At 38.2% G+C, this 27,257-nt stretch overlaps 5 protein-coding genes across 5 annotated transcripts; 1 reads left to right on the top strand and 4 right to left on the bottom strand.

Moving 5' to 3' along the window:
• Positions 1-264: 264 nt before the first annotated feature.
• LOC117381463 (palmitoyltransferase ZDHHC20-B-like) lies at positions 265-5,908 on the bottom strand. Its single transcript, XM_033978437.2, has 13 exons — positions 5,766-5,908; positions 4,639-4,665; positions 4,446-4,540; positions 4,247-4,367; positions 3,390-3,459; positions 3,206-3,238; positions 2,994-3,114; positions 2,428-2,560; positions 2,235-2,361; positions 2,076-2,162; positions 1,928-2,007; positions 1,768-1,804; positions 265-1,699 (listed from the first exon to the last, which is right to left on the bottom strand). Coding segments are annotated over exons 1-13 (1,050 nt in total). The 5' UTR covers positions 5,884-5,908; the 3' UTR covers positions 265-1,698.
• Positions 5,909-6,502: 594 nt separating this feature from the next.
• Positions 6,503-9,428, bottom strand: pcyt1bb (phosphate cytidylyltransferase 1B, choline b). Its single transcript, XM_033978435.2, has 8 exons — positions 9,259-9,428; positions 8,451-8,550; positions 8,243-8,359; positions 8,015-8,166; positions 7,858-7,936; positions 7,616-7,758; positions 7,350-7,538; positions 6,503-6,952 (listed from the first exon to the last, which is right to left on the bottom strand). The coding sequence occupies exons 1-8, from the start codon at positions 9,340-9,342 to the stop codon at positions 6,713-6,715; spliced, it is 1,104 nt and encodes a 367-aa protein (XP_033834326.1). The 5' UTR covers positions 9,343-9,428; the 3' UTR covers positions 6,503-6,712.
• Positions 9,429-13,243: 3,815 nt separating this feature from the next.
• lipia (lipase, member Ia) lies at positions 13,244-17,985 on the top strand. The gene is made up of 11 exons (XM_033978434.2): positions 13,244-13,375; positions 14,083-14,167; positions 15,365-15,735; positions 15,806-15,914; positions 15,993-16,094; positions 16,169-16,258; positions 16,364-16,528; positions 16,616-16,705; positions 16,787-16,895; positions 17,354-17,530; positions 17,608-17,985. The coding sequence occupies exons 2-11, from the start codon at positions 14,110-14,112 to the stop codon at positions 17,690-17,692; spliced, it is 1,356 nt and encodes a 451-aa protein (XP_033834325.1). The 5' UTR covers positions 13,244-13,375; positions 14,083-14,109; the 3' UTR covers positions 17,693-17,985.
• A 232-nt stretch (positions 17,986-18,217) lies between these two features.
• si:dkey-71d15.2 (SH3 domain-containing kinase-binding protein 1) lies at positions 18,218-20,893 on the bottom strand. The gene is made up of 5 exons (XM_033978447.2): positions 20,663-20,893; positions 19,721-19,792; positions 19,075-19,316; positions 18,352-18,415; positions 18,218-18,284 (listed from the first exon to the last, which is right to left on the bottom strand). The coding sequence occupies exons 1-5, from the start codon at positions 20,891-20,893 to the stop codon at positions 18,246-18,248; spliced, it is 648 nt and encodes a 215-aa protein (XP_033834338.2). The 3' UTR covers positions 18,218-18,245.
• Positions 20,894-21,463: 570 nt separating this feature from the next.
• On the bottom strand, positions 21,464-26,541 carry si:ch211-114c12.2 (uncharacterized protein LOC336578 homolog). The gene is made up of 8 exons (XM_033978431.2): positions 26,449-26,541; positions 25,781-25,847; positions 25,087-25,704; positions 24,124-24,801; positions 22,344-22,447; positions 22,097-22,266; positions 21,881-22,007; positions 21,464-21,807 (listed from the first exon to the last, which is right to left on the bottom strand). Exons 2-7 carry the CDS (start codon positions 25,819-25,821, stop codon positions 21,891-21,893), a joined length of 1,728 nt encoding a protein of 575 aa, XP_033834322.1. The 5' UTR covers positions 25,822-25,847; positions 26,449-26,541; the 3' UTR covers positions 21,464-21,807; positions 21,881-21,890.
• Between the last annotated feature and the right edge of the window lie 716 nt (positions 26,542-27,257).

Here is a 27,257-nt window from a genome sequence, read left to right as displayed (position 1 = left end):
AAGCTATAACACCATTGCAAATTCATTTTAAAGACATGACATGTGCATTATAAACCACTCAATTCTACCAATAACTTCTAAGTTCAAAGGTTGTAGAGCGTCTGGTTTAACTGTTAACGTCATTGATGAGAGTGATTTCTTAATTATCTTTCAGTTAGTGCTTGAGTGGTGAAGATCAGTAACTCCCAGGTCGTTTACCCTCGGTAATGAAGGTGTTTATCTGTTACTATGTCATTCCAAGTAATGATAAAGACTGGGCAACATGCAGTAAAGACATTATTTATTAGGACTCCTGTTTACTGTACTGAAAATTAATAAGTCATCGATTTTTTATTTGGGCACACAAATGCTAGGAGTGTCAAAACAAAGCAAACAAATCTTTAAAATAGCTCTTTTAGTTGGACTTAATATCACAGGGAACGTGTCCACTGCTTTTGATGCTTTCTTCAATTGGGTTTACATTTAACCTGTCAGACCAGTAGACAACCATATATACATAATACTCTTCACTTTGATCCAAGACTTTGGAGCTTTACGATCAGCCTGCAGTACATATTTTAGGATGATAAATCACCTCTCGAGCAATTACCATCAACCATTTCAGATGTTAATACAAGAATATTAAAAATAAATTCATAAGAGTTTATTTTAACAGCTAAAAAACTGTAATCCTTCACCATGTTCTCAGTAAAAAGCTGTGCCATACAAAAACAATACTTAAAACTCATCATTAGTACTCATTCAGAAACAACCGTTCCATCATGAAAATAGGGCATTCATGTTACACAAAATACATAATTTCACTTAAATAAATACAAAATAAAAGCACTATCTTTAGCAAATTCAGTCTTTTTCTTGGTTGAAGCCATTGCATTATTTAACAAAAACACAGTATTTTTTACAGATAAAAACCATTTTAAAACATGTATATATATAAAAAATAATTATTAATTTCATAGCATTTCATAGCATTACAGTGCAACAATTTGGTTTTGAAGAATGCAAATCAAAAGAGGTTTGATTTTGGAGTAAAATATGAGCATAGTAGCTGGACAAGATAAAAACTAAAATAATACATGTAAACAAATTCTTCAAATTCACACATTATCTAGAAAACTGTTGCTTAACATATTATACAGAGATAATACTGGTTCATTAGGAAACAATGGCTTTAGTGTTGACTTTGTACAAAAACATTCAGTTTAACACATGAAACCATATTGTAGAAAATAGTACTACAAATGTTACAGATGTTGAAACAAATTTTTACAAAATGATATTAAAATTATGGCAGCAACACATCTTTGTGAGCAAGGAGCAATTACATTTTAAGTATATGACAAGATACACCAGGGGCATGTTACAGAAATGGCAGGCATTTGGTATTCTTTTGTACTGTTAAATGTATCAATCAATCAATAATTTAATCAATGTATCATAATTTAATCCTTCGTACTACCAACAGTGCCACAGGTCTATCACAACTGATGAATGCCATGAAATGAAAGTCTTGTATTGAAATCTTTTGGCCTTTTATATTTTATATTTGTGTCTTTGATCTATTGTGGCATATGGAGGCAGTTTGAACAGAATACTCCACCTTATCATGTGACCAGAGGGGCACGGAGGACTCACAGAGAGGTGCTGAGGATGGTTAAGGCATCACATATATCACACGTTTTAGCTTGAATTCTGAAACCTGAACAAAACAGCAATTAAATGAATTAAATGTAAACAGTGAAGCAGCAGAGACAATTTGTTACTCACTATGGCTCATTCTCTATCACCACAGAGTCTGCTTGTCCTTTAAAACAGAACAAAATTATATGAAATATGTGTCAAACAATACATTTCTATGGTTCCAATTATAATATTACTTTTTATTTTACTGTACAACATATCATTGTAAAGTAAAATAAAAACATACCTGATTTGTTATTGTCCAGTGTATGTTGTACATTATTTGCAGGCTGACAGATGTTTGTTGCACCATCCACAGGGCTGCAACTAATATATGTATTTATATATATTTATATAATATATATTCAGATTTTTATTCAAAATATTTGACTAACCTCTTTCCATTTTGCTGAAGAATGCTGTTTGCAGTCTCAGGATCTATATGAACCAACCTGGTAACAAATGAATGTCCATCTCCAAGGCTGACAAAAGAAAAGCAACCAGGTAAATTTTTGACAGCGATTTTAGAAATAAATGTTTAAAAATATGCTGACCTGGAGAAAACAGGGAAGAACCAGTACTTTGCTTGATCGCCAAAGACCTCAGCAACATTTCTTTTGAAGCCTAAAGAGAAGCCATTTTTGTCTGGTCCATTGGTGAAGACAGGGGCCCTGAAAGCCTCTAAACATACAAGCAATTAAGACACAATGAAGCCATTTCATAACAGTAAATGATGAGTAAAGGCACCTATAGTTGTCCGGTTCTTCGCCACGAGCCATAGGTGATAGCTGAGCAGTGAAATGATGCTGATGAAAAACAAAGCCGCCACAAAGAACAGGAATAAGATGTGGAACTTGGCGTGAGTTTCAGGAAGCAGTTTCTGAAGACACAATGCAAATGTGGAGTTACACTAAATCATTTTGGTGAGTGATTTTTGGACAGTGAGAAGAAAAAAACAAAAAACCAACATTTAGTACAAAATAGATATTCATCTAAATAAATATAACATGTTCTCATTCTCTAGTTTATCTTGTTCAGTATTTGTGTCAAAAAATTAAGTGAAAGAACATTTTTTGCAGAGTAAATATGTAAAATAGTTGTTGGCCCCATAGCACAACAACAGCCTTCACACCACTGGATCGTGTGACAGTCACCGTGTGAACAGCATGTCCAACAGTAGTACCAGATAACACGTCACATGACACTTGTAGTAGCTGTGTGGTTTTTGGCTCATGCTTCAGTGTTATTTTAAACACATTTGTGTAAAACTGCTGCGTCAGTGTCATTTTGAAAAGAGGAAGTCCTTTACCTACCTTCCAGAATTTGATAAAATACTGCATTACTGTGGCACAAATGACAGCGCAGTAAAGTGAAGCATAGCCCAGAAATAGAATGAAGAATTTGTAGTTTGAGAATCCGACACAATTATTGACCCTGGAAAAAACAAGGACAAGATGAACAAAGACAGTGGCCATAAAGCTTAAATAGCTGAACGATCAATAAATAAGGAAACAAAAGAATTTACCAGGGGCAGTGATGGTCCATTTTCAGCACACATCTGCAGGCGACATGAACAGTCATTTATGAGAGCATTGTCAACATCATAGTAAATATTACATTACTACACTACATTAAATACGGTAATGAATTTTTTAGTATACTGTGTATACCTGACATGTGTTTAGTCTACAAGTAGGAAAAGCACTCACCTCTCGCATGTGGAGCAGTGATGGCAGCGATCAGGTTTGATTACTTGACAAGAATTACAGTATGGAACAGCTATTGACAAAAAAGAAAAATTACTTATACATGTTAATATTAAGATTGTGCAAGCAAACAAATACAATTTTTTATCAAATTGTGATGATTTTTCAAAATAACTAGATGTTTTTTAATTTGCTGCCAGTAAAAGTTTTTTTTGGTGAAATGGCCGTGGAATGTAAACATGGTTTGTTGTTTAAGTTGAGGTTTATTTTAAATTTACTTTATTACTTAACTTTATTAATAAAGGCAAATCTATAGTTTGTAATAAAAAAAAATCAATATGATATTGCCTAGCACTACTTATTATACTGAGTATAAATGAAATCTACAAAGATTAGAAAGGAATGACTCTATTAAAACTGTGTTTAAGAGAGCCCAGTTTTTGTTTCATTTCATAGTAAGTTTGAAGGGTTTTAAAGTAAATGGTATCTATTTTCAAAAAGATAATGCTTCCGTAGATTCTATACACTGACCCCTTTTGCTTCACTTAAGACATTATGAGTAACTACATTTTAAATTGTTCCGATGGGAGTCTGTATGTGAGAGTGAGAATGAGCCCAAACCAGGGTCCCACAGGAAATGTTACAACCTGCACCTGAGCCTTTTGGAAACCCCAGATGCATGAGTCACTGACAGAGAGGAATAAACAGCTTATGTCACATACAAGGTACATTATGTTATCCTGTTTCTGGGAATTGTATACACAGGCCCAAATGAAAAATAAAGTGTATACATAAAGTTAAACAGTCAGTGTTTAAAGTTTTATACATAAACAGTGTTGTTCAGTAGTGTCATGGCTTACCTCCTCCTGCAGTGCGGGTGTACACAGGTAAATTTCTAACCACTTTCTTCAAAATCTCCTGTTGTACTTCTGCTCTTTCCTCTTTTTCAAACTGGTCTTTCTCTACTCTGGGCAAACTAAACTGTTAGGAAAAGAATAGCACAGTTGTAAGCACAAACCCCAATAAAACAATGAATATCCAACTTAGAAACCTACTCACTGCTTTGGACGGTTCAGCTGGTGTTACCCAAATGGTTTTCCAGTATGACCAGATGAACATGATAAGGCAAATATGGAAGACGACCAAATAACAGACTGTAAAATGCAAAATTAAAAGTTTAATTAACCAGGATGTTGTGTAATTACTAATATTCAGAGATTAAAGGTAATCTGTACTCTTTTGTATAACTTACTTCTCTCTGTATTATTTGGGATTGTATCTAGACAAAAGGAAATAAAGGAAAATCAGTGATAATGCATATTTACACAAGTAAGATATTAAAGTAAGTTATTAAATTAGATGTTCTATATCATGTCTAAAGTCGCCATGTCAAATTGTCAATAATATGGTTGAGTTTTTGGGGTTTTTTTTAATCAAAAGATCTACAACTAATCCCCTGTCTGTAAAAGCATGTGGTTTGGAGCAAAGTTCAGACTTTGGAGGAAATGTGGCTATTTTTGTGTTCACTTGCAATGATTAAAAGTCTGTATTGTTTATGTGCATATCAACCAGCTCTATGTACAAATTACACTAAATAGCTTACATTTTATAAAGGAAATATTGAATTCACGGTATTCATCTTGTTTCTACACATCCCCCATAGTCTCAGGCCACCCTCCATGTGGCAGCAGCCTGGTACGACCAGCATTGACCCGTGCACAACAGAGAGCTTTGTGTTCCTGCACTTACACATAACTATAATGTACCACATACATTAAACCGTGCCATAGAGACACTTGGGAAACTGTTTCCTGCTGGGCATATACAGAAAATAAAATAATAGTACTTAAAAATAAAAAAAATTAAACATTAAGTCCCATATGTGCAACTGCATATTAATAAACTAAATAAAAATAGTTCAACTTTTTTCCATTATGATGATTTACTATAACAGAATATAACATACCTATTGCCTACTACTGATAATATTGTATATTTATATCTGCTATGAATTTGTGCCATTTTGTTTTATTTTATTTTTCTGAAAACTCTACAGAAATATATAACCTAATCAAACAATAAATTATCAAGCCTGCAGTGAATGTGTGAAGAATATTTATGATGAACAAACAGAGGACTTATACCAGGCTGACACTGTTGTGCAAAGTTTAATCTATGTTTTACATGAGCATAGTGCAGTTTAGTTTTGTACAAAATGATATAGCCATAAGGTGATAAGATTAGTTTGATTCTTATTCTAAAGGAGGAGTCTAGAGGAGTTTACATCCTCCCATTCAGCAGCAGCTTCACAAAGTTATTACCGATCATTAAACAGCCAACATTATAAACAAAATAATGGGATAAAACAGGTGTACTTACAGACACACAGCTCTATAACATAGGCGTAATAAGACCAGCCGATGACCAGGTTAATAAACAGGACAGGTACCCAGTTTAAAGCCCGTTTACAGCACCTCAGCGCGTGAGAGGGCGCCATCTTTAATCTGCGGGACAGTTAGCTGCGTAACGTCATGATGCTTTTTCAGTAAAACCTACAACTCCCATGATGAAGCGGGATCTAGCGCATGCGTAGTTGAGTTTCTGTTAACAAAAAAGACTGCGCGTTTCTTTCGCAGTGGTTGTAAAACTGTGGTACGGGGCCCGGTGGCTGGTTGGGATTAAGGCGATACTCTAATCTAGATTTTATTCAGATAATTTAGGTCAAATTTTGAGGTAGCATTTATGTTCAAAGTGTGTTTTAGGTATTTGTCACCAAGTATGATCATTATGAGAATTAGATTATAGATATGGACCTTATAGTTCATAGTGTTTGTCAAGAAAAAAAGTGAGAGGGAATCTGTGTATAAATGTATATGAATGTGACTATTAAACATTGCATGTGCCAGGCCTTAGAGTGTACAGAATGTTAACAGGATGATATTATTTGGTAACATTAAGTGAAAAATCGGATTGTCAAATGAACTGTATCTGACAGTAGTCTAATATCATTAGCATATCATTTATCATATATATGTATGTGTTTGTTTGTTTATAATAGCCTACAGATTTTTTTATTTTTTATTTTTTGCAAAGGCAGAAAAAAGTTACCATTGCTGGCCATAATCAAAACTTATTTTATTTTTTATGGTCTTCGCATTATGAGAGCAGAATAATTCACATGAAGACAAAAGAATGAAATACAAAGACAGAATCCATTCTCGTATTTTCAAGACAGAGCACCATACAGTCTGTCTATCATGTTATTTTATGTATAAATTAAATTAACAAAAAACAAAAATTATAATATAGTTCCAGACATTAGATGCTTATTGTACATGTCTGGCATAAGTGGAGGTGGATTTAACAGAAGATCTAGAGCCTCTTTTCTGAGAGGATGCTGATGGAGAGGAAGGTGGACTGAGAGAAGTGGAAGGAGACAGTGACAGGGAGGAGGAGTCTGGAGAAATGGAGCGTCGTCTGGTGGGACTGCTGCTGGGAGATCCCCGCGGCGACGAGTAAGGTGAGAGCGCTTGCAGCATCCGCCCACTCCTCTCCTGGATAGCATGCTAAACAAATACAATAGTACAGATACAGTCAAAGCATGGTTCTATCTTACTAATGATAGCCTTCACATTTATACACTTAGATATAACTTTGTGCAACTACAATAAAGATACAGTATGTAAGAGTCTGGAGGTAGCATGTATTTGACATTCTCCATGAAAATGAAATTAGCCTTTGGCTATAATCCGATGTGTTTATGTTCATGTCTGTCATGTCATGTCTGTTCATTAACCTGCTTTGTCCCAACCAAATAAATAAATAAAATGGAGATAGATAAAATCAGGTTTGTGGGGATGTAAGCCAACTCTGAGTAACAACGGGCTAAAGAGTTACATAGTGTGGCTTTAAGAAAAACTATTCTCAGACTATTCACAAAGATATCATGAAAGTTAACCTTACCCAAGCTCCATCTGGACCAAAAAGCTCCAGAAAGTTGCCAATGAATTCCCTTGATTTTTCTTCCCACTTGTGAATCAGATCATGGCTCTTCTCCTCCACTTTGTACACAAAGCTTTTGGACTTCTCTTCCACAGTGCGGACCGTCTCTTTTACTTTGTCCACCTGGTCCTGAAGTCGATATTTATTCTCCTGTTTAAGAGACATGTGACATGCCATTGACTGAAAAGATTCTACAAAAACCTCTCTTGAAAACAAACGATTCTCACATTAATGAAGCCAACATTGAGTTCTCTTGCTGTATAGCCTCTTTGCAGGTTACGTCGGGCATATATGTCATAATTTCGAACTATCCTCGTGATGAGATCAGATGTGGAGATGCCCTCTGTTCGCTGAGTGGCCACAAACATTCCTATCATGTAAAAACAAATGTATTAATGCATAGGTTTATTTTGTGTTTTAAAACAATATAGAATTATAAAAAAAAAAAATTAAAAAAATGCCTCTTCACCTGCCTCCTTGATGTGCTTATACACATCTTCAGATCCAGCAGAGGTGTAGGGGATGTCATCATGGGCGACAAAGTCAATCTAATAATATGATGCATAAATGAAGCCCACCTGTATGAGTACTTTTATGTTTTATTGTGATTAGTGCATCGTTTTAACCTTATGTAATTTGAGGAAGTCAGTGGTGAGGGTCCAGGGAGCATCCCGGACAACTTCATCCACATACCGGCAGTGTGTGAGAGCGTCATACCGCTCATCTTCTGACATCACAGTAAACCCTTTATATTTGTGGGTGAGTTCATCGCTGCAAACTGATAGCAAAAACAACATATTTTATTAAACTCATTTACATATAATTCAAACACACATTTTGGAAAGGTAAAGTACCTCCGACTATCAGGTGGGTGTTGGGAAACAAATTCTTTGCCTGCATCAGGGCTCGAGCATGTCCCGAATGAAAGAGGTCAAAGATGCCATCAGCATAAACCCGAACAGGACGATGTGCTACAATAAATAATAGTAACATGACAAATGTTCCCTCATTCTGAACACATTTTACACAAAGAGTCTATTATTGAAACTATATTTTGTGAACCTGGAGTTCCCCTTCGCGCTTGGGCAACAGTCAGTTTTTCTGTGGAAGTCTCAGCTTCAGAATCTGTAGGCTTTGCAAAAGGAGCTGGTTCTCTCAGTGCCTTAAAACAGAAATGAAAACTCAGAAAACCTCAGGAAACCTTAGAAAGGACATAATTCTTCAAAATGTTAACAATCCCATTAACACCTAAAGGCATTTTCACCCTCTAGTTTGTCCATTCTTTGAACATGTGTGGACTTGCATTCTGAGAAAGAATGTAACATGACAGGCTCCATCCTACATTGTGATTAAATTCATTTGACTTACGTCATCACACCATAATAAACTGCAAGCAAAGCACTCACTTTGCATTTTATTAAAATTAGATATATAATAGCTGTAAAGCAATTACCATCTGAAATTGTTCTGGACTTTGTGTTTTCTGTAGATATTTATTGCACATAGACTCATGCTTTATCTGCAGTGACAGAGATAAACTAGACTTAACTGTGTAAAGACACACTGCTGTTAAACATTGGCCAATGTAAAGAATACAAATAATTCACCTACACTGTACATTTTCCTTGACTATGCTTTGCACCAAGAGATCACATAGTTTGTTGTGTGCAGTGATTTGCATGTTGACTGGACAAATATTTTACATCAGATGCCCTTCCTGTCTTCTTTATGCAGACTCGCTAACAGTGTAATGACTAGAATCTTAAGTTACAGTTGACTTAAGTGATATTAATTACAACATGGACTATATGTTATATGTTTTATTCTAGTGTTACATTTCTGCTCTATGAACATCTGTGCTGTAACTTACCTTTCGTGGGACTTTCCTCTGGTTTTGAGCGGCCTGTTGCTGCTGATGGCTGTTGTTATTTCGGCCTCGTCTCCTCCCTGCCATGGTGCTCTGTCTCAGCCGGTGAATGTTCCGTATAGTGAGTTGTACGACTCCCTGTTTAAGTGCACAGCCTGCTGCCTGCTGGCCTGACCCTGGTGACGAGTGTATGTAGTGGGCAAAGTTCACTTCAGAGACATAGATAATCAATAATAGAGAGAAGGGAGACCTTTCCCATATTTCCTGAGAAATCAATGTTGCCGGAAGAATCTAAACACAACAAACAGGACAACTTTAAACTAATCACAGTATAAATGTATTTGTTTTTAATCTAATTGTTTGAACATTTGGAGCACAGTGTAAGAAAAGTTGCCTAAGACATATTACATCCCCTTCCACAGCCTTTGGAACCAAACAGTATGAAATGTATTTTACATTTGCATGATGTACTGAGGGTTGGACCTGCTGTTATGTAATTATAATAAATACTAGATACTATCAGTAACTTTGTGCACACTGTGTGTACTAGGTAGCAATCATTCACTTACTTTATAGTATATTCCTAAATAGTTATTGTCATTAACACATAAATATGCCCCTAATACAACCCCAGTTCCAATGAAGTTGGAACGCTGTGTAAAATAAAAACAAATTTAAAAAAATACAGAATACAATAATTTGCAAATGCTTTTCAACCTATATTGAACTGAATAAACTACAATGACATGATATTAATGTTCAAACTGATAAACTGTACTGTTTTTATGCAAATATTCACTCATTTTCAATATGATGTCTTCAACACGTTCCAATAAAGCTGGGACAGGGGCATGTTTACCACTGCGTTACATCACCTTTCCTTTTAACAACAATCAATAAGAGTTTGGCAACTGAGGACACTAATTGTTGAAGCTTTGCAGGAGGAATCCTGTCCTATTCTTACTGAATGTACAACTTCAGTTGCTCAGCAGTCCAGGGTCTCCATTGTCGTATTTTGCGCTTCATAATGACCACACATTTTCAATGGGAGACAGGTCTGGACTGCAGGCAGGCCAGTCTAGTACCTGCACTCTTTTCCTATGAAGCCATGCTGTTGTAACATGTGCAGAATGTGGCTTGGTATTGTCTTGCTGAAATAAGCAGGGACGTCCCTGAAAAAGACGTTGCTTGGATGGCAGCAGATGTTGCTCCACAACCTGTATGTACCTTTCAGCATTAATGGAGCCTTCACAGATGTGCAAGCTCCCCATGGGCACTAACACACCCCCAGACCATCACAGATGCTTTTGAACTTTGCACTGATAACAATCTGGATGGTCCTTTTCCTCTTTGCCCCACAGAACACGACGTCCGTTTCCAAAAATAATTTGAAATGTGGACTTGTCACACCACAGCACACTTTTCCACGTTGCGTCAGTCCATCTCAGGTGAACTCGGGCCCAGCCTCTGCAGTGTTTCTGGGTGTTGCTGATATATGGCTCTTTGCATGGTACAGTTTTAACTTGCACTTGGAGATGTAGCGACGAACTGTGTTAACTGACAATGGTCAGTTAACTGCAGCTCATTATCAATTTAGCTGCACCTGTGAGTACAAAAGGACTGAGAATCCGATACTCAGGGCCAGATTGTGTTGTCATCCACCAGTATTTCCACAAGTCATCTTTCATGTCATGTTCCAGTTTATTCATCTGTGTATCCACCGTGATCCCACTCCTTGGAACCACTCTGCACTTCCGTCTCCAACCCTACTCTCCACGACCGATGCGAACACCTCAGCCTCAGGACCAGCTCATCTCAACCAGTACGAACACCCCAGCCTCTGACCCTGCAACCCACGACCTGCTCCAAGACTACTGCATACGACACCGCTCCCAACTGTCTGCTCTGTCCACTTTCATTCACATTCCTGTATCTGCAAATAAACTTTGTTCTAACGTTTACCCGAGTCTGAATCTCTGGTCCCCTTGTCAGTCTTTACGGCACAAAGTAGTGAACCTCGCCCCATCCTTGCTTGTGAATGACTGAGCCCTTCGGGGATGCTCCTTTTATACCCAATCATGACACCTGTTTCCAATTAACCTGTTCACCTGTGGAATGTTCCAAACAGGTGTATTTTAAACATTCTTCAACTTTCCCATTCTTTTGTTGCCCCTGTCCCAGCTTTATTGGAACGTGTTGCAGGCATCAAATTGAAAATGAGCAAATATTTGCATAAAAAGTATAAAGTTCATCAGTTTGAACATTAAATATCACATCTTTGTAGTTTATTCAGTTCAATATAGGTTGAAAAAGATTTGTAAATCATTGTATTCTGTATTTTTTTATGTTTTACACGGTGTCCCAACTTTCCTTGTGGTCTAAATACAAGTCCAAGAACAAGTCAAAACTTTAAGAACTTTCCTTTTTGCTGTTAATACTTCATGTAAAAAATGAGTGTGAGATCCATTGTCCAGGATGAAACATCCAAGATCCATAAGAACATCAAGGACAAGGCCCCAACAGATGACGTACTCAGTGAATGTCTCAGACAGTGGAGTTCAGAGGAAGAGGTGCTGGAGGAACCATCATGGAAGGACAAGCCCCTGCACCACTGGAACATAACTGAAGTGGCTGATATCAAGAAATCCTGCCAATGGTTTGAAAAAGCTGGACTGAAGGACAGAGGCTCATCCTGGAGCACAGGAGCAGGCCTTGAGCACCAGAGGAATAGAGGCCCAGATCTACCACACCAGACAAGACCCGAGGTGTCGGCTGTGCAAAGAAGCCTCTGAGACAATCCAGCACATAACTGCAGAGTGTAAGATGCTGCAGGGAAAGCACACGTGGAGCAGTATAACCAAGTGGAGTCATAGTGTACAGAAACATTTGTGCAGAGTACGGACTGGAGACCTCAAGGTCAAGGTGGGAATCACCTCCAAAGGTAGTGGAGAATGATTGAGCCAAGATCCTGTGGGACTTCCAGATACCAACTGACAGAATGGTGATGGACCAACCCGACCCCACCCAACTGGGTGGAGTTATACTTTGTGGCATTCCTTCACTATTTTTATGCTTGGTGAATGAATGAGACTGTACCTTGAGGCCTAAAGCCTATGTGATGCAATATGTTAAATACCCTTCACAATGACAAATCTTCCATTTACTTTCTGTATAATTTTGTTCATTGTAAAAAGACTACCTCACATTAAAACACAAAGTCATGTAGTTTCTGATGCTCGGGACAGGCTTGCGACCTGAGCACTGGTCTGAAATTTACACAGAGACACAGGTCTCCACCAAGTCATTACACTTTGAAATAGGTTTGTCAAAAGTATCAAAAATCAGGTACTTATTGACGCTAAAACAAGCACTGAAACTAGAACAAAAAACATTCACATAAACAGGACAAAGTTTGACCTTTCCTGAACAGTTTTAGGATAGTCTTGGGCTTTATCAGAACTAGTATAAGACGGCATGGTTTCATTTTATAAATGAAATACTATTATTCTTGAGATAATTACAAGGTAATCTGCATCAAGATGTATCTAAACTATCTTTTTTTCCCTTAACTTTTTATGAACCGTTAATCCTGTCTTATCCTTATACCTTATGCCTGGTAGAAGAGCCTTTGTCACACACCTTTAAAACACGTTTCTATCTTTTAGTGATGATTTATGACAAATCATGTCAACACCCACAGAAACTAACTTTACTCAAATTCTGTCACATTTTTCATTTTTATTTGATTACTTTAACTACTACAGCTTCTACAACAACCAGCACAAATTTAGTATTGTTTGAGTCTGATTATTGTTTAACCACAGTACACTGTGAGGTTATGCAAATGACATTAATCTGTTACTTTCATTGTAATTTTCAGTCATACCAGAGAAAAGCACCAACACGCTCTGCAGTGGCTCGACCGGTTTCAGGCTATATGACTGTGAGCTCACCTGTGAGAGCACTTTGACAAAGAGGTGTGGCCTTCTCTGTGAGAACATGCAGGGCGGGAATACTACATCAGACTTCTTCCTCTCTTCTCAAGAAAGAACTACTGGTAAAATATGAAACCACTACACACTCAACTCTGACGTACAAGGCGAGCAGCCAGGCAACGCAGGTAAGAGAAGTATTTTATATTTTTGTTGTTGACATTGCTAAGTCTCATCTGAGGGCAGAAAGTGTGTTACTTCGTAGACAGGAGGCTACAGTGGCAATAGAAACTCAAGCTGAGCAGGGAGCAAAGGTTAGGGCTTTTACAGTTCAGTTTTGCTCTAAGAAACAGAAACAACAGAAGAAGCACACTATTGTCGGCTAAAAAAGTTTTAAAAAGTCATCTGGAATTGTTTAACTGTGATTTGTCTAAAGTACAAGAGTTATTTTTTTCTTGTTCCTCATATATATTGTATCAGTAGATTTTCAATTTTGTCATTATTTGAAATTTCTTTACAACCTAAGTAAATGAATCAGAAGGTTAGCAGATATGTTACTTGCTGCCATATGACATACCATAGTATTACAGCACAGCTTAATGTAGCAGGTAAAACTGGAATTACTTCTTGTATCCATCATCTTTTATTGTTTATCTTATCTCATTAAAGCACTTTTATTGACTGGCTGACATGTATGAAGCACATATTTGTTAAAGGCTTGACCAGGATTGTGGCTTAATACAAAATGAAACAATTATAGTGTAGCCTTTTACTTACTGATTTACAGACTTTACAGGAACATGGTTTTTGTTTGCACCATTGCAACTTTAACTGACTGATGTCTTTCTTTTACTTGTTGTTACTGTTTACTTTTCTATTATATTTGTCTTTGTAGATACTTTTCTCTGGGTGTTGATGAAGCATGTTCCTGTGGCAATATTTGACACCTGCGCTGCTGATAACTGTTCAAATATGCAAAGGTAAAACACAGCCCTCGCATAGCTAAACACATGGGTTCAGTCACAGTGCTTTTGACAGTTTTTGTGTTTATGGGAATTGAAGCATTTGCAGAAGTGAAAATTATCATGAAATTGTTGGAGTGAGGTTAAGAAAGAGTGGAAGAAAAAATGGAATCAATAATTCAATTTTGAATTCAGTTTTGATTTCAGTTTTAAAGGTCCTATTTTGCTGCCACATCAAAAGCAGATCTGGAGTTGTGTTTTGTTTCATTCACCTCATGTTTGAGTAAGCCTTTATCATAAGTCTGTCTACAAAATGCTCGGTTCCACCTTGTGTCACAGGTCTGCCTGTTTACGTGTTTATTCCCAGTCCAGCTCCGTTTTCCAGTATGTTCCAGTCCTTCTTTTGCTACCTCCATGTTTTTCCCTGCAGCTGTCTCTCATTTTGTCAATCAGCCCAGGGTAATCTATATATGCTCCCTCTGTTCAGTTAGTCCTTGTTAGATTGTTGACCAGTCAAGAGCAACACTCAAGCTCTGTATTTGAGATACTCTGCCATTTGCATTTCTGCAATTCTGAATCTGCATTAATCCTTGTTTGAGTTGCCTACTCCTGAGTTTATTTCCCCAGCCTGTTTCTCTTATTGAATCCCTAAAGTGGAAGAGATTTTTGTTGATATTAAATAAGACATTCATTCCTCAGCAGTTCATTGCCTGATTTATCATATTCAGAATTACCTGTTTAAAGGACACGTCCTATTGTATTTACTAAGACGTTTGACTGTACTCTTTGTGTTGCATTTCTGTCCAGTTCATCTGTGTGATACCTTGTGATGTCATGATCCAAATGATTCTAGTGAAGGTGTATGAAGTTTAAAATCACAGTGAAGTACTTCTTGTATTACATGTTTTCCATCTGAGAAAAGAGCACAGCCTAAATATGCAGCGTTTGTGTGATTGTTGTGAATGAAACAAAACAACTCCAGGTGTGTTTGTGACAAAGAAAGAACATTATTACATAGATCAGAAAATGGCATAAAATGGGCCCATTAAGCGACAACTAATTTATATTTATTATCAAAGGTGCCCGTAAAACCTCAATTTGATTTGTAGTTACAGTGAGAGTTTTGCTGCTGAATGGATAGTCCATATTTCGTCTCTGAAAAAGAATGTAATTATGATGTAGACTCAACTTAATGATTTTATTTCATTTCTACAGCACAGAAGTGTGAGGAGTTTACTGACTTAGACTTTAAACATGCCTTTATCGGAACAAATCTCAGAGTAAAACTGCTGCTCTACACCAGAGAAAATACATCATGTGGCCTACTGATGTCCCACACAAACCTGTCGGCCACGCCTAGTTTCAATGCGTCCCGTCCGACCACCTTCATCATCCATGGATACCGCCCCACTGGCTCTCCACCTGTTTGGATGGACAGATTCATTCAGCTGCTACTGGAAAAAAAAGACATGAACCTTATAGTGGTGGACTGGAACAGAGGTGCAACAAATGTCAATTACATCAAAGCAAAAGAAAACACTCTGAAAACTGGTGAAAACCTCACTGCCCTGGTCAAAGTGATGCAGGTGAAGTTGTACAAATATTTCTTGTCTCATTGTAATAACACGTTTGGCTGACTGTGGTTTATACTTTCAGGATTATGGCGTTTCTCTCCACTCTATTCACATGATTGGAATCAGTCTTGGAGCGCACATTGCAGGTTTTGTTGGAGCAAACTACAATAGTACAATTGGTAGAATAACAGGTATGGTGGAAACATAATATTATTATGATAAAATAACCATAATAAAGAATATTGAAAGACCATTGTTTGTGTTGGCAGCGCTGGACCCCGCAGGGCCCCTGTTCACAGGCAGTGCTCCAGAAGACAGACTGGACCCAACTGACGCTCAGTTTGTAGATGTCCTGCACACAGACATCGATGGTCAGTCAAGCTTTTACTCGTATCTTAATGTATAACTCAGTACTCATTTTAACACGATGCCTTTGTGTTTCCAGGCCTGGGCTTCAGAAAGCCTTTAGGTCATATAGACTTTTACCCCAATGGTGGCACAGACCAGCCAGGCTGTCCAACCACCATCTTTTCTGGTACGCACACATTAATTTAGTACAATTTCCATTTCAAAATATGTAGCATATTGTTTATAATAAATGTATTTGTTTTGTTTGTTTTTTTTCTTCTTTCTTTCTAAGGAGGAGAGTATTTTAAATGTGACCACCAGAGATCAGTGTTTCTCTATTTGGAGTCTATAAAGGAGTGTAAGATTAGGGCATACCCCTGCACTTCTTACAAAGACTATCTGGATGGAAAATGTTTGAACTGTGAGCAGTTTGGGCCTGCTGGATGCCCCATATTTGGTTGGTTGATTATATGTTCCAAGATAATAGGTATATTCATTGTATTAGCCTGTAACATTAAGACAACATTGTGACTGGTCAATGCAGGTTATGATGTTATTGAGAGAAAAGATATCCTTCGGGAAATGGGCCATACTACAACTTACTTTAAAACAAATCCAAAAATTCCATTCTGCAGTGAGTACAAACATGTTCCTTTACATTGTATTTTAATCCTGTTTATTTTTTATCTAATTCTACTTAAATGTTCTTTCTCAGTGACAGCCTACACAGTTGATATAGTAACATGGAACCAGGAAGTACGTTTTGGATACATAACCATAAAACTGCACAGCGGCAGCAAAGAAGCATTGGCCACCATTGATCAGTAAGTTGGTTCTGTGTTTTTCATTGTACGAGATAATAAATCTAACACGGAAGCCTGTGTAAACCTCATCGAGTAAGGTCAGATTATTACTATCAATATAAAAAGTCATCAGAACAAAGAAGGTGTCAGTGTTCAACACAATAAAGTCTGCAATGACCAAAATCTGAAAGCATATCTATACTGATAGTAAAAGATAAATGTATTTCTGTCAACTGGACAAAAAGTAATTTGAGTGAAGACATTGCTCTGCTCATCCAAGCCACTTCTTCAGTTCTGGTCAGATTACAGGTTGACACTGTCTTATATCTATATCTATACACTGAAACTAACACACCTCTTACCTCTATATTGTAATTTAGACATTGTCCAGTCAAAAAAGAAGTAATGACTAATGCTTTTTATCTTACAGGGACAGTGCTACATACAGTACATTTAACACCTTTATTTACATGTTTCAGTGAAGCGTCAAAGTTCAAGAAGTTCACAGAGACACGGATGTTGGCCCATTTTGATTCATACATTGAGAGTCCAGTGGACAAGCTCTCTCTCACCTTCACCACTGGAAATGTCTTCAAGCCTCCTTATAAGCTCCGTGTTCTGAGACTACGGCTAACGCCCGTGGAGAACAAAGAAAGGTATCATTTATTTATTACCAAAAACAAATCACTTTTGTCTCAGTTGAAAATGTTTAAGTGGTATCTTTTTCCCCCAGACCTCTATGTCGATATGACTTTATTCTTGAGGACAACAAAAAGAAAACAGTCAGGCCTATTCCGTGTGAGGAGAACAACTTCTAAGGACTGCACCTTCAGGATTATATGTGTCAATCAGAGAGTTTTAGGGGCTTGACCAGGAAATCAAATTGGACTGCAGGACAATCCAATCACAGTTTTATAGTACCTTATCAATAAAATGTGATGTCATGTACATTTTTTAAGATAATATATATTTATAGAGTATTGCAAAGTATTATGCTGTTGTTTGTAAAGTATTATGTCATTTTTTGTAAAGTATTATGTAGTTTTTTGTAAAGTACCATCATCATCGTTGCCAAAAAATAAACAGTGCCTATACTACATTTTGTTTTAGGATACAACAATGTAACTTTATTTATTAGTATTAATAATTTATTAGTATTATTACTATAAATACAGATGCTGATAAAAATAATATCGTGTCAACATTAATCTTGCCAATAAAAATCAATAAAATCAAGTACACAGCAGCAAGACATTTAGTTGGATAAAATATCACATAAAAAAAGGTTTAAAAAGGTTTGAAAATAAAACAGAATATTTCAAACTGAATTTAATCATACTAAAAAATCACATTCATGAATTGTTTTCTGCCTTATTTGGACATGTGCTTCTTTATGCGTTTGATCTCCATCTACAAAAAGGTTACTGCAGTTAACTTAAACAATACATATATTTGTATGTATCCTTGCACAACCTACCTGCAGAGTCAAGCGAATTTTCTTCTCTTCATCCAACTCGTTCATTAGCTGCTTTATTTCTTTACTGAAGAAAGATCATAATCATTTTATATCATTCATTTAATACAATAATGGGATATTCATTGAAAGTTATACATTTTAATGCATGAGCTTAAACATATTGGATCAACATGAAGGAAATAAGAGAAATCTGATGTAATAGTCTACAATTATTTAAAGGTGCACTGTGTAACTTATCTGGAGGAGGGTTCACCACCTACTACCTATCTCTTTATTTGGTGATGCCAACAGGCCAAGTGACATGCCAGATCTGTGCAATGGCGACCCTGTTGCCAGTGATTTTGTTCAATACATTTCTTTAGCAAAAAAAACACTTGCGATCTACAAAATCAATGAGGTTAATGCAGCACAGTGGAACATGGGAAAGAAAAGCAAAACAAAACATTGTCATGGAGACAAGCAGATGGCAGACCCCCAACCAGAAAAGTAACATAGTCTACCTTTAAAGTCAACATTACATTCATTTAAATCTCAAAGTAACTATGAGGTTTAGGTTGGCTACAGTCTCATTCGTTTATTAGGGGTCATTTATGGAGGAATGGAAGATGATACCAATGATATAAGTTAATCACTGCCACCAGGCATGCACCATTTATAATTATAACTTGTAAGTACCGGTACATAAAATACATACAGTGCATGTGTCAGTCTATGTTGACTCACTTGTGTTGGGACTTCATCTGTTCAAACTGCCCCCTCAGGACTGTCAGCTCGGTCTGCAGCTGCTCCAGGTTCAATGGTTGTGAGCAGCTTGTTGTTGAGTTCTCGCTCGTCGGCTGGTTCCTGCTCTGCCCAGGGGGAAGTGTGTGATGGAGGACAGCGGACAAGGCTTTGGGAAGGAGAGAGGAGAGGGAATCACCCGAACTGGATGCTGGAGACTCTGCTTTTGATGTTGCTGATAAAGACTGGTAAATATAAAAATGAGTGTTAGTTCCAGATAATAGATTAGATTTGTTGTGTGGTGGACCTGTCACAATAATACATTTACAAGTGCAATATATTGCTATAGAAGACACCAAAAACAACAAATATTGACATTACTTCATGCCACTGACAGCAAATGTATATTATTGTTAATAAAACATGAGACATAAATGGCAGAATGAAACATTTTAGTACTTATAATGAGTCATAAATGTTAATGATTCACCCTCTTACAGCTCAAAAACCCTCTGCAAAGAAAACATACACACATACTGTCAATATTAAGCCCCCATAAAATATTGTTCCAGCTATTGTTTATTGAACAATATAAGTCGATACAGTACTGGTAATTATTGTGATAGGCCTGTTGTGCAGTGTGACTTACAGTGTCAGACTTTTCCTTACTTGAATCTTCATCTACACATTGGTTACATCCTCTCTCTGGCTCCATATTCACCTGTAAGACAAGATTTCAGACATCTGATCACTGAATTCTATTTAAAGTCAACTTTGCTTGAGTTGTAATATTTAATGTTTTGCAGGAAGTCAGAGCTACAGCCAAGAATCAAGTTATCTAGAGTTTCAATATGTGGTCATCTGAGGCAGCCAAAGGAAGTTAAAATTATCCCAAGGACACACAGGCCAAAACAAAACTCCCATGTGTTTCTGTAGAATGAACTATGAAATGACACATGACATGTTTAAGTGAAGAGTGAAACAAGTGTTACAGTCATTTTAATGATGATGAACATGTATATTAGACTATGTGCAGAATACTTCCCAGAGTCTGTAGCTTGGACTGTAAACTGCTGGGCTCATTTGGCTTTTCTGTCACTAGAGCCACAATAGACTCAAATTCTTCAGTGTCTTAAAAAAAATAAAAAATAAAAATGACAGTTCAAATTTTGCTCTCCAGACTTTTTTTTTTTTTTTACTTAAAAGGTGATAGTTGTCAGGCTTACCTGGAATGAGGACTGAACTATAGATGCCCATCAAAGACACAGAGAGAAGACTACAAGAAGGGCAGACACTGACATAACAAAACTACATCTTTAAGACAAATGACAAGGCCTCACGACACTGAAAAAAGAAAGTATATCTGTTCCTTCAGTGGCCTATTTTTCTACAGAAAACATTTGATTCCATTTTGTATCATAAGGAGCCAAGTTTAGTTGCGATTTCAAAGACAGTTGCAGGCAGAGAACAAATGTCTAGGCTACTGAAGACAATCCTCACACACACATTGACAGAGACAGACAGGATCTAGAGCTCAGTAAAACAATGAACCAATGAACAGGCTGAAACGAGCTGAGGATGAGGCTCTCACCTTGTTTCTGAAGCTTTCCTGTAGAGAAACTGTCCCATGTGAGGAAACTCGACACCTTCCATTGTAGCTCACTGTGGAGCACACTGTGCCTGTGCTGAGGAGTGTCACTGCTAAGTTTAGCCCATCCAGAGCCGTGCCTCCAGCAAATGTCTGAGCAGGGTGAAGGGCGAGAGGTGTTTGAAATGCCAAGCTTAAAGGTGCACTACATAACTTTTCTGGTGTCCACCACATCCTTGACTCCATGTAAATGGTATTGTTTTACCTAGAACACTGTGGAGACAAGCAAGTGACGCCACCAAGTCAAGTTACAGGTCAGATCTGTGGAGTGTAGACCCCGTTCACAGTAACGATGTATTTATAGCAATAAAACACACAATAGTAACAATAGTAAATGGTACAATAGATTGGATTTTGTAGGTGTATGGTGAAAACATTTCAGGGAAAGCAGTAACTTCAATAGAATTTCCATAGAAACAGACAAGTAGCAGATCCTCCAAAAAGTTACATAATGCATCTTCAAGGCATCAGTCAAAATACTACTCAGATACCCCAGTCCAGTATGGCGGTACCTAGACCATTTATTGCACTTATAGTTCATTGTAGGCCTATTGTGAAATAATAGAGTTCATGAATAATATTTATATGTGATAATGTGTTAGATTAACCTACTAAATGAAGGCAAACTTGTTTAAAATAGAAAAAGGTATCTTAACAGACCACTTTTTCACAATTGTTTATTCAAACAGATAGCAATCCCACGTTCTTCAAAAAGACAATGACTTTTTTTTTTTTTTTTACATTATGTTACTTAGCATGGTGTCAACATAATAGCCAATAGCACCACCTAAGACCAGATCTTAGCCCCACGTATTAAAGGATCATTTGTAGCTGCTAAACAAAAAACAACACATTGCTAAGCACTAAATACCCATGAAAACTTCACGTTTAGTAAATCAAGTATTAGTGTAACAAATAAAAAATGGGCAGTGTGAAGGAAAGGGGCATAGTTCTTAGTATCAAACTAAAACTTAGCAATCTTTAAAAAGATCAACTTAAACACATTAGCACTTGTCTACTATGTACAGGTAGGAAATGTAGAAAAAGGTGCTCACAGCAAAGAAGGTCCATTTTTTGTTCAATGGGACCTGTAAAAGACAACATCCAAAATGTTACAATATCAATGTAAAAGTCATATTCAACCTCTGACATTGTACTTACCACGAGGGGTTCACCATCTCTGATCAGGACCTCGACTGTATGATCCACGCTGACGCATCACTCTCATGTTGCGGTATTTGGACACAATACTAAGACTTTTTCTAAATGCCGGTCTCTGAAAACGGTCCTTGAAAAATAAAACACATGGTTGAATTCTCACAAAAGTATTGACCCGAAATAATAAAATAATTGCATCATTGAAGCAGTGGAACATACCATAGGTGGGCCAGGTCTTCTTGGACCAGCAGGAAAAGGCCTTCTAAAGAATCCATCTGGCTTGTCTGGCCTACAGTCGGAATAGGCCCGGTTATGATCTTCAAAAGACCTTGTAAAATAGGCTTTGTTGTTTCGGCTGGTTGATGCACTTTCAGGCCCTGAACTCCTTTCTACAACAGAAGAAACTCATATGCACTGTGGAATTTTAATTTTTGTTTCCCCCAACTAGTGCCATTATTTTACTGACCAGTTTTGGGGTTGTGATCCCGAGAAGGGGAGTGGTCCTTCGAAGAGCCCGCTCCAGATTCCCAATGGGACAAAACAACAAGGTCATCCTTTGGTGGGGACAATCTGAGGGGAGAATAATGATGCCAGTGTTAAGATCCTGATAGTACACTGATCTTTTAAAACCCTTTTTAAGAATAAAAATATTTTGCATTACAATAGTTTAGAAAGCACACCAAGTAAAAAAAATACCGATCAAGTCTTCAAGAATGAAGGCATAAAGACATCATATTAGGGTACTTACAAAACCATGAAGTGTCCTTGCTCCTTATCCTACTTTGACCCTGAACTTTCTTCAGTTACATTTTGTTACAGAAGTAATTCTTCAGCAGCACATATAAGACACGTCTAGATGTTGCCACAAATCTTCAAATCTTGGTTTAAACCAGTTTCTCTTGTGATGGTGAATAACTGATGCGATGGCATTTCATTTTCTCCATTTCAATTCCTTCTGATGTATTTTTCAGGCCATGCAGACAAAACATCACCTTCAGCTTCATATTCATCATGGAAAAGATGCATTTCAAAACCGGAGCTGATGTGGCTTTGATGTACAAGTTGGTGGCAATGCAAGTAATCATGTAGAGACGTTTCTTGTGCAGTCCGGATGAGACCACCATGCCCTTGAGTTTGGTTGTAGGGTTTTAGCCTGGACTATGATTTCTGAATATCAGGATGCAGTCGTCATTTTGTGAGTCAAACACACCCAATTTTAACATATCTACAAATGCCTTGTTTCTGAAATGTTTTTCTCCAAATGTAAAACTCATATTAAACATCAAAAATGAATATCTAGTGTTTTGAGTCCTTTGTAATAAAGTGTTATGGTATATATTCTTCTTAGCATGTAATCTTCAAAACACACCCAATCATGTTACACAGCAATGGACGCCATCTTGGAGCCAGTGGTCACAGGCACAATTCTGTGCTAAAGAAATACTTCAAGATGTCTCCTCTGTATGCACCAGCGAACATCCATGTTGGCCATTGTTTTGTCCTGTAAAATGTGCCACGTCTTTAACAATACAGGACAAGCCGCATTTGCACTTTTCCAGGGCTATCCGATGCAAATTTTTCAGATTTTTCTCTAGTTTGGACCCATTGCAGGTGTGCAGCAGGTTAAAGTAGCATGCTCTTAAAATGGCTGTTTTACTGAATGTAAATGTTTAATGGTATACCTTTTTGAATGTTACAGTGATCAAATAAATGTGAATCATCTTTCTCTTCTGTGCCACAATTTGCCTGGTTTCTTCATGATTTAATCATTTGAAATTCTGTCATCAGTCGTTTCCAGTTGCCACAGTAACATTTGTAGTTCATATTGATTGATTTGCAGCATAGGCTTTTGTTTAGTTTGATTTCATGAGTTCATGTGGAGAGGCTCATGACGAAGATCCAGCTTTACCCAGAAAAATGTACATTTTACTTCCTGTGGTTGATCACATTGAGTCCATGTCAGCAAATATTACCTCTTCTGCAGCACTGAATAAACATATTCCTCCAAGCATTGCATCTCACCGTCCCATTAAATGGCATTAAATTCTGGTGTTCTTTACAAACATTTTGCACAAACTTAACTTCTGCTCATTCCACTTCATTCAATATTCATATACGAATGACACGATGAAAAGAGGCACTTTCACAGACTGATTCATCGTGGCACACAAAGCCCAAATATCTCCATTCTTTTTTTCAACCATCATCAAGCCCCAGCGGACAGAGCGAATAGGGAAATACTGTACCTGTGAGAGTTCACGGATCGGCGAGACTCCACCTGTTCTTTTGAGTCTGAAGAGGATTGGCTGGCATTGCCTTCTGCCTTGGTGGGTGACTGTTTGGGCCTCGTCTCCCGCGGCTCTAGTTTTCTCAAGGGCGCTGCGCCGGATTCAAATCTCTTCTTTCTCAAAGCAAGGACCGAGCTAAAGCTGGCTCTGGCTTTGAATGATGGAGGTAATCTCAGCTTCATCAGAGACTCCGCTCTCATTTGTCTGCTCTTGATCAGGAAACTTCTGTCTCTTAAAGACAAAGGCCGGCCAAAGGGCCTAGCTCCAAATGGTCTGGGAGCAAACGGCCTTGTCCCAAAAGGTCTGGGACCAAAAGGTCTGGGACCAAAGGGCCTGGGAGCCACAGGTCTTGGCATATTCATGAGCTGTGGCCTCTCTCTTCTGGGATGTTTTACATCATCATGACCCATGGCATGGTCTGAAGGGTGCGGGTGGACATCTGATATCCTCCTCTTGCGTGGCACTGGCGCATGTCTCTCATGAGGGGGTGACTGTGAGCTGTGTGCTCCTTTCCATGATGGAGATCTGAATGGAGGTGGGTGAGAATGGGCATCTTGTGTGCGTTCTCTACTGTGCGACCTGCTGTGCTGCCTCTCCATTGGTCCACGCTGTCGTCTGGGGTCTTGCTCAGCCCACCTGCATATCCATCAAACACAGACATGGTTACATTGGTAGCTCCGTTGCCATGTTATTGGGAACCGGAATATTAACCATTATGTTAATCCACCCTCTTATTATGTTAATGCAATGCTTTAGCAGACATACATTTTGAGGAGCATAGATTTGCCACTATTGCAAAGATCCACCCATTAACCCTTTAATATAATGAGTTGAGACAGGGAAGACATTTTATAAAGAATCAAGACTGGAGGGCCCACTTAGTACTGTTAACCCGCTGAAGCCCCAGCATCACTTGTGTACCTCTCTAGACCTCTGCCATGAAACTCTCGGGGACTCTTGTCATTGTGAGAAAACGCTCCTGCCCCATTCCAGCGCCTCATGTGTGAGGGCTCATAGGGCCTGTCTCTTGGACTGTAGTTCACAGGAGGGTCTCGACTCCTCTGCTCTGGGTGAGAAAAACCTGGGTACCGCTTTCCTCTGAACGAGCCCCTGAAGGGCGGTGGTGGGCCAGGCCTCCTATCTTCTGGGTGGCTGTGGAAATGCCTGGGTGACTGTGACCTGTGACCAGGGGGTGGGTGACTGTGGAAAGGTGGGCCTCTGTGTGCTGGACTACGAGGGTGATGCTGGCCATGGGGCGACCGGTTTGGTCTCGAAGGAGACGGTCTCCTCTGATGATGTGGCTCTGTTTTGGAGGGGTAAGAGTGATAAGAATCCTCATTTGACGGCCTCCAGTTGTTGAAACGTGACTCTCGGGGCTCTCCCACTGATGGGACCCTTTTCACCATTGGGGGCCGTCCTCTACCTCTGGAGTCTTTCCAGTGAAGAGGAGGGGGCTTTCCATGGAAGTCATGATCGTCTCTTCTGGACCTGTAATTACTATCACTTGATGATCCCATGCCATTGTCGTCTCTGTAGGGTCTAAACACAACAACAAATACATTTTAATAAAGTTAATGAGAATGTTATATGGCATAAATGTACTTGTAAACATTACCTGGGCTTTAGGCGTGGTGGCCCAAAATGTGGACGTACCATCTTTGGAAGTAAATTATTCGAGGTAGCTAAAAATACAGGACACATATATGAGACATTTTTTTCACGAGAAAACGTATAACTAAAGACAATCGTTGTCAAAAGTACACATTATCCACATGTTATCAACAGCCTAAGATTAAAGGTCTAAAGATAGGTGTTAATAGAAAATGTTTCGAAACCCAAAGGCCATTTGGTGGATACTAACATCGGCCTAAAACTGTTTTTAAGCTGATAACACAGTAGGCATTTTATTTACCCCCTTTTTTTTTATGAATACACATCTTACTGCAGACGCTTTAACCCGAGAGAAAGGCCGAGCTGTGACGCATTTGGGCAGCTCACGGGGCTATTTTTGGAAAGCAACGGCTGACGCCGAAATAGCACCTTTTTTTCGAACACAGACAAACTGTGATGGTGAAAATTCCATATAAATACGTGTCTGTATTCAGGAGACACACGAAACCTTATCAAAACTTTAATATTTGGGCCGCACCTCCATTTTGCAAGACGGGCCTAAGGCTGCATTTAACCGAAACTAACACGCTAAAATAAGATCGCAGACACACAAAAGGGCCTTCAAATGCGGATCACACAATAACAACCAAACCGTTTACGAATAAAACTCACCAAAACGAAAAATCTGTGTCGAGACGTGCAGCGGAATTAACTTCTGCTGCTTCTCTGCCGAATGGACGAATGTCTCTGCAGCTACGGCATTCCAGCGCCAAAGGACTAGGCGCCTCTAGCGGCCTGGAGGGGGAAGCGTCACAGGAGCAGGCGCCTCTAGCGGCCTGGAGGGTGAAGCACGGCGTCAAATCAATACTAGATTAACTGATGGCTAATGTGAGTAATCAGAAGGGCAATAATCAGAAAGAAATCAGTCGATACTGCTGTTTACATGTAATTTCAATTGCATTATAACTCCAAAAAACTGGTAAAATCCCATTTTTAGTGTGCATGTAACCACAGTCAGTGTTCTAAGTTCAGATATTGGTTAAATAGATTAAGGTTACATTGGCTTTAGGTTAATCTTAAGGAAGTCATAACTGTGCTTAAGGTTGGGGTCAAGCTCAAGGAATTTAAAGTAAATCAATGTATAATGTACCCAAAAAGGATGAAACCCCAACACGTGTCTATGTATGGAGACTGAGACCTTACTACAGTATAATAAATGCACAGAATTCAACTATTAAAAAAGTCAGACAAAAACTATATCATCGTACAGTTTATTCATCCAGATTTGAGAGTGAACATGCAAAAGGCTGTAATAACAATAGCATTGATACCGAGGGTTTTGAGGGTCTTCCTGAGTGATGTAAACCAAACACAAACATGGCTACACCACTACACTCTTCCCATACTGGCCAGTTAGGTGTACATCAAAGTACTTTCTATTCGTCCAGATATGGTTACACAATATGTATTGTCCCAGCTTG

Source organism: Periophthalmus magnuspinnatus, chromosome 14, assembly GCF_009829125.3.
Source record: "Periophthalmus magnuspinnatus isolate fPerMag1 chromosome 14, fPerMag1.2.pri, whole genome shotgun sequence".
NCBI lineage: Eukaryota > Metazoa > Chordata > Actinopteri > Gobiiformes > Gobiidae > Periophthalmus > Periophthalmus magnuspinnatus.
The sequence above is the reverse complement of the archived record's forward strand: the minus strand, read 5'-3'. Positions and strand labels throughout refer to the sequence as shown.

Excerpts from the sequence above, each read along its gene's own strand:
- LOC117381463 (XM_033978437.2), bottom strand. The coding sequence starts at position 5,883 with ATGGCGCCCTCTCACGCGCTGAGGTGCTGTAAACGGGCTTTAAACTGG. Across the intron at positions 2,362-2,427 it reads GAAGAACCGGACAACTATAG|AGGCTTTCAGGGCCCCTGTC; the intron begins GTGCCTTTACTC and ends TTGTATGTTTAG. Across the intron at positions 2,163-2,234 it reads TTCTTCCCTGTTTTCTCCAG|CCTTGGAGATGGACATTCAT; the intron begins GTCAGCATATTT and ends TTCTTTTGTCAG.
- pcyt1bb (XM_033978435.2), bottom strand. The coding sequence starts at position 9,342 with ATGGCAGGGAGGAGACGAGGCCGAAATAACAACAGCCATCAGCAGCAA. Across the intron at positions 8,551-9,258 it reads AGAGGAAAGTCCCACGAAAG|GCACTGAGAGAACCAGCTCC; the intron begins GTAAGTTACAGC and ends TTCTGTTTTAAG. Across the intron at positions 8,360-8,450 it reads AGCGCGAAGGGGAACTCCAG|CACATCGTCCTGTTCGGGTT; the intron begins GTTCACAAAATA and ends TATTTATTGTAG.
- lipia (XM_033978434.2), top strand. The coding sequence starts at position 14,110 with ATGTTCCTGTGGCAATATTTGACACCTGCGCTGCTGATAACTGTTCAA. Across the intron at positions 16,095-16,168 it reads CCTGCACACAGACATCGATG|GCCTGGGCTTCAGAAAGCCT; the intron begins GTCAGTCAAGCT and ends TTGTGTTTCCAG. Across the intron at positions 16,896-17,353 it reads GCATTGGCCACCATTGATCA|TGAAGCGTCAAAGTTCAAGA; the intron begins GTAAGTTGGTTC and ends TACATGTTTCAG.
- si:dkey-71d15.2 (XM_033978447.2), bottom strand. The coding sequence starts at position 20,893 with ATGTGGTGGACACCAGAAAAGTTATGTAGTGCACCTTTAAGCTTGGCA. Across the intron at positions 19,793-20,662 it reads AGGAAAGCTTCAGAAACAAG|GTGAATATGGAGCCAGAGAG; the intron begins GTGAGAGCCTCA and ends CTTGTCTTACAG. Across the intron at positions 19,317-19,720 it reads GTAAGGAAAAGTCTGACACT|TCTTTATCAGCAACATCAAA; the intron begins GTAAGTCACACT and ends TATATTTACCAG.
- si:ch211-114c12.2 (XM_033978431.2), bottom strand. The coding sequence starts at position 25,821 with ATGGTACGTCCACATTTTGGGCCACCACGCCTAAAGCCCAG. Across the intron at positions 24,802-25,086 it reads CATGGCAGAGGTCTAGAGAG|GTGGGCTGAGCAAGACCCCA; the intron begins GTACACAAGTGA and ends ATGGATATGCAG. Across the intron at positions 22,267-22,343 it reads GGATCACAACCCCAAAACTG|AAAGGAGTTCAGGGCCTGAA; the intron begins GTCAGTAAAATA and ends CTTCTGTTGTAG.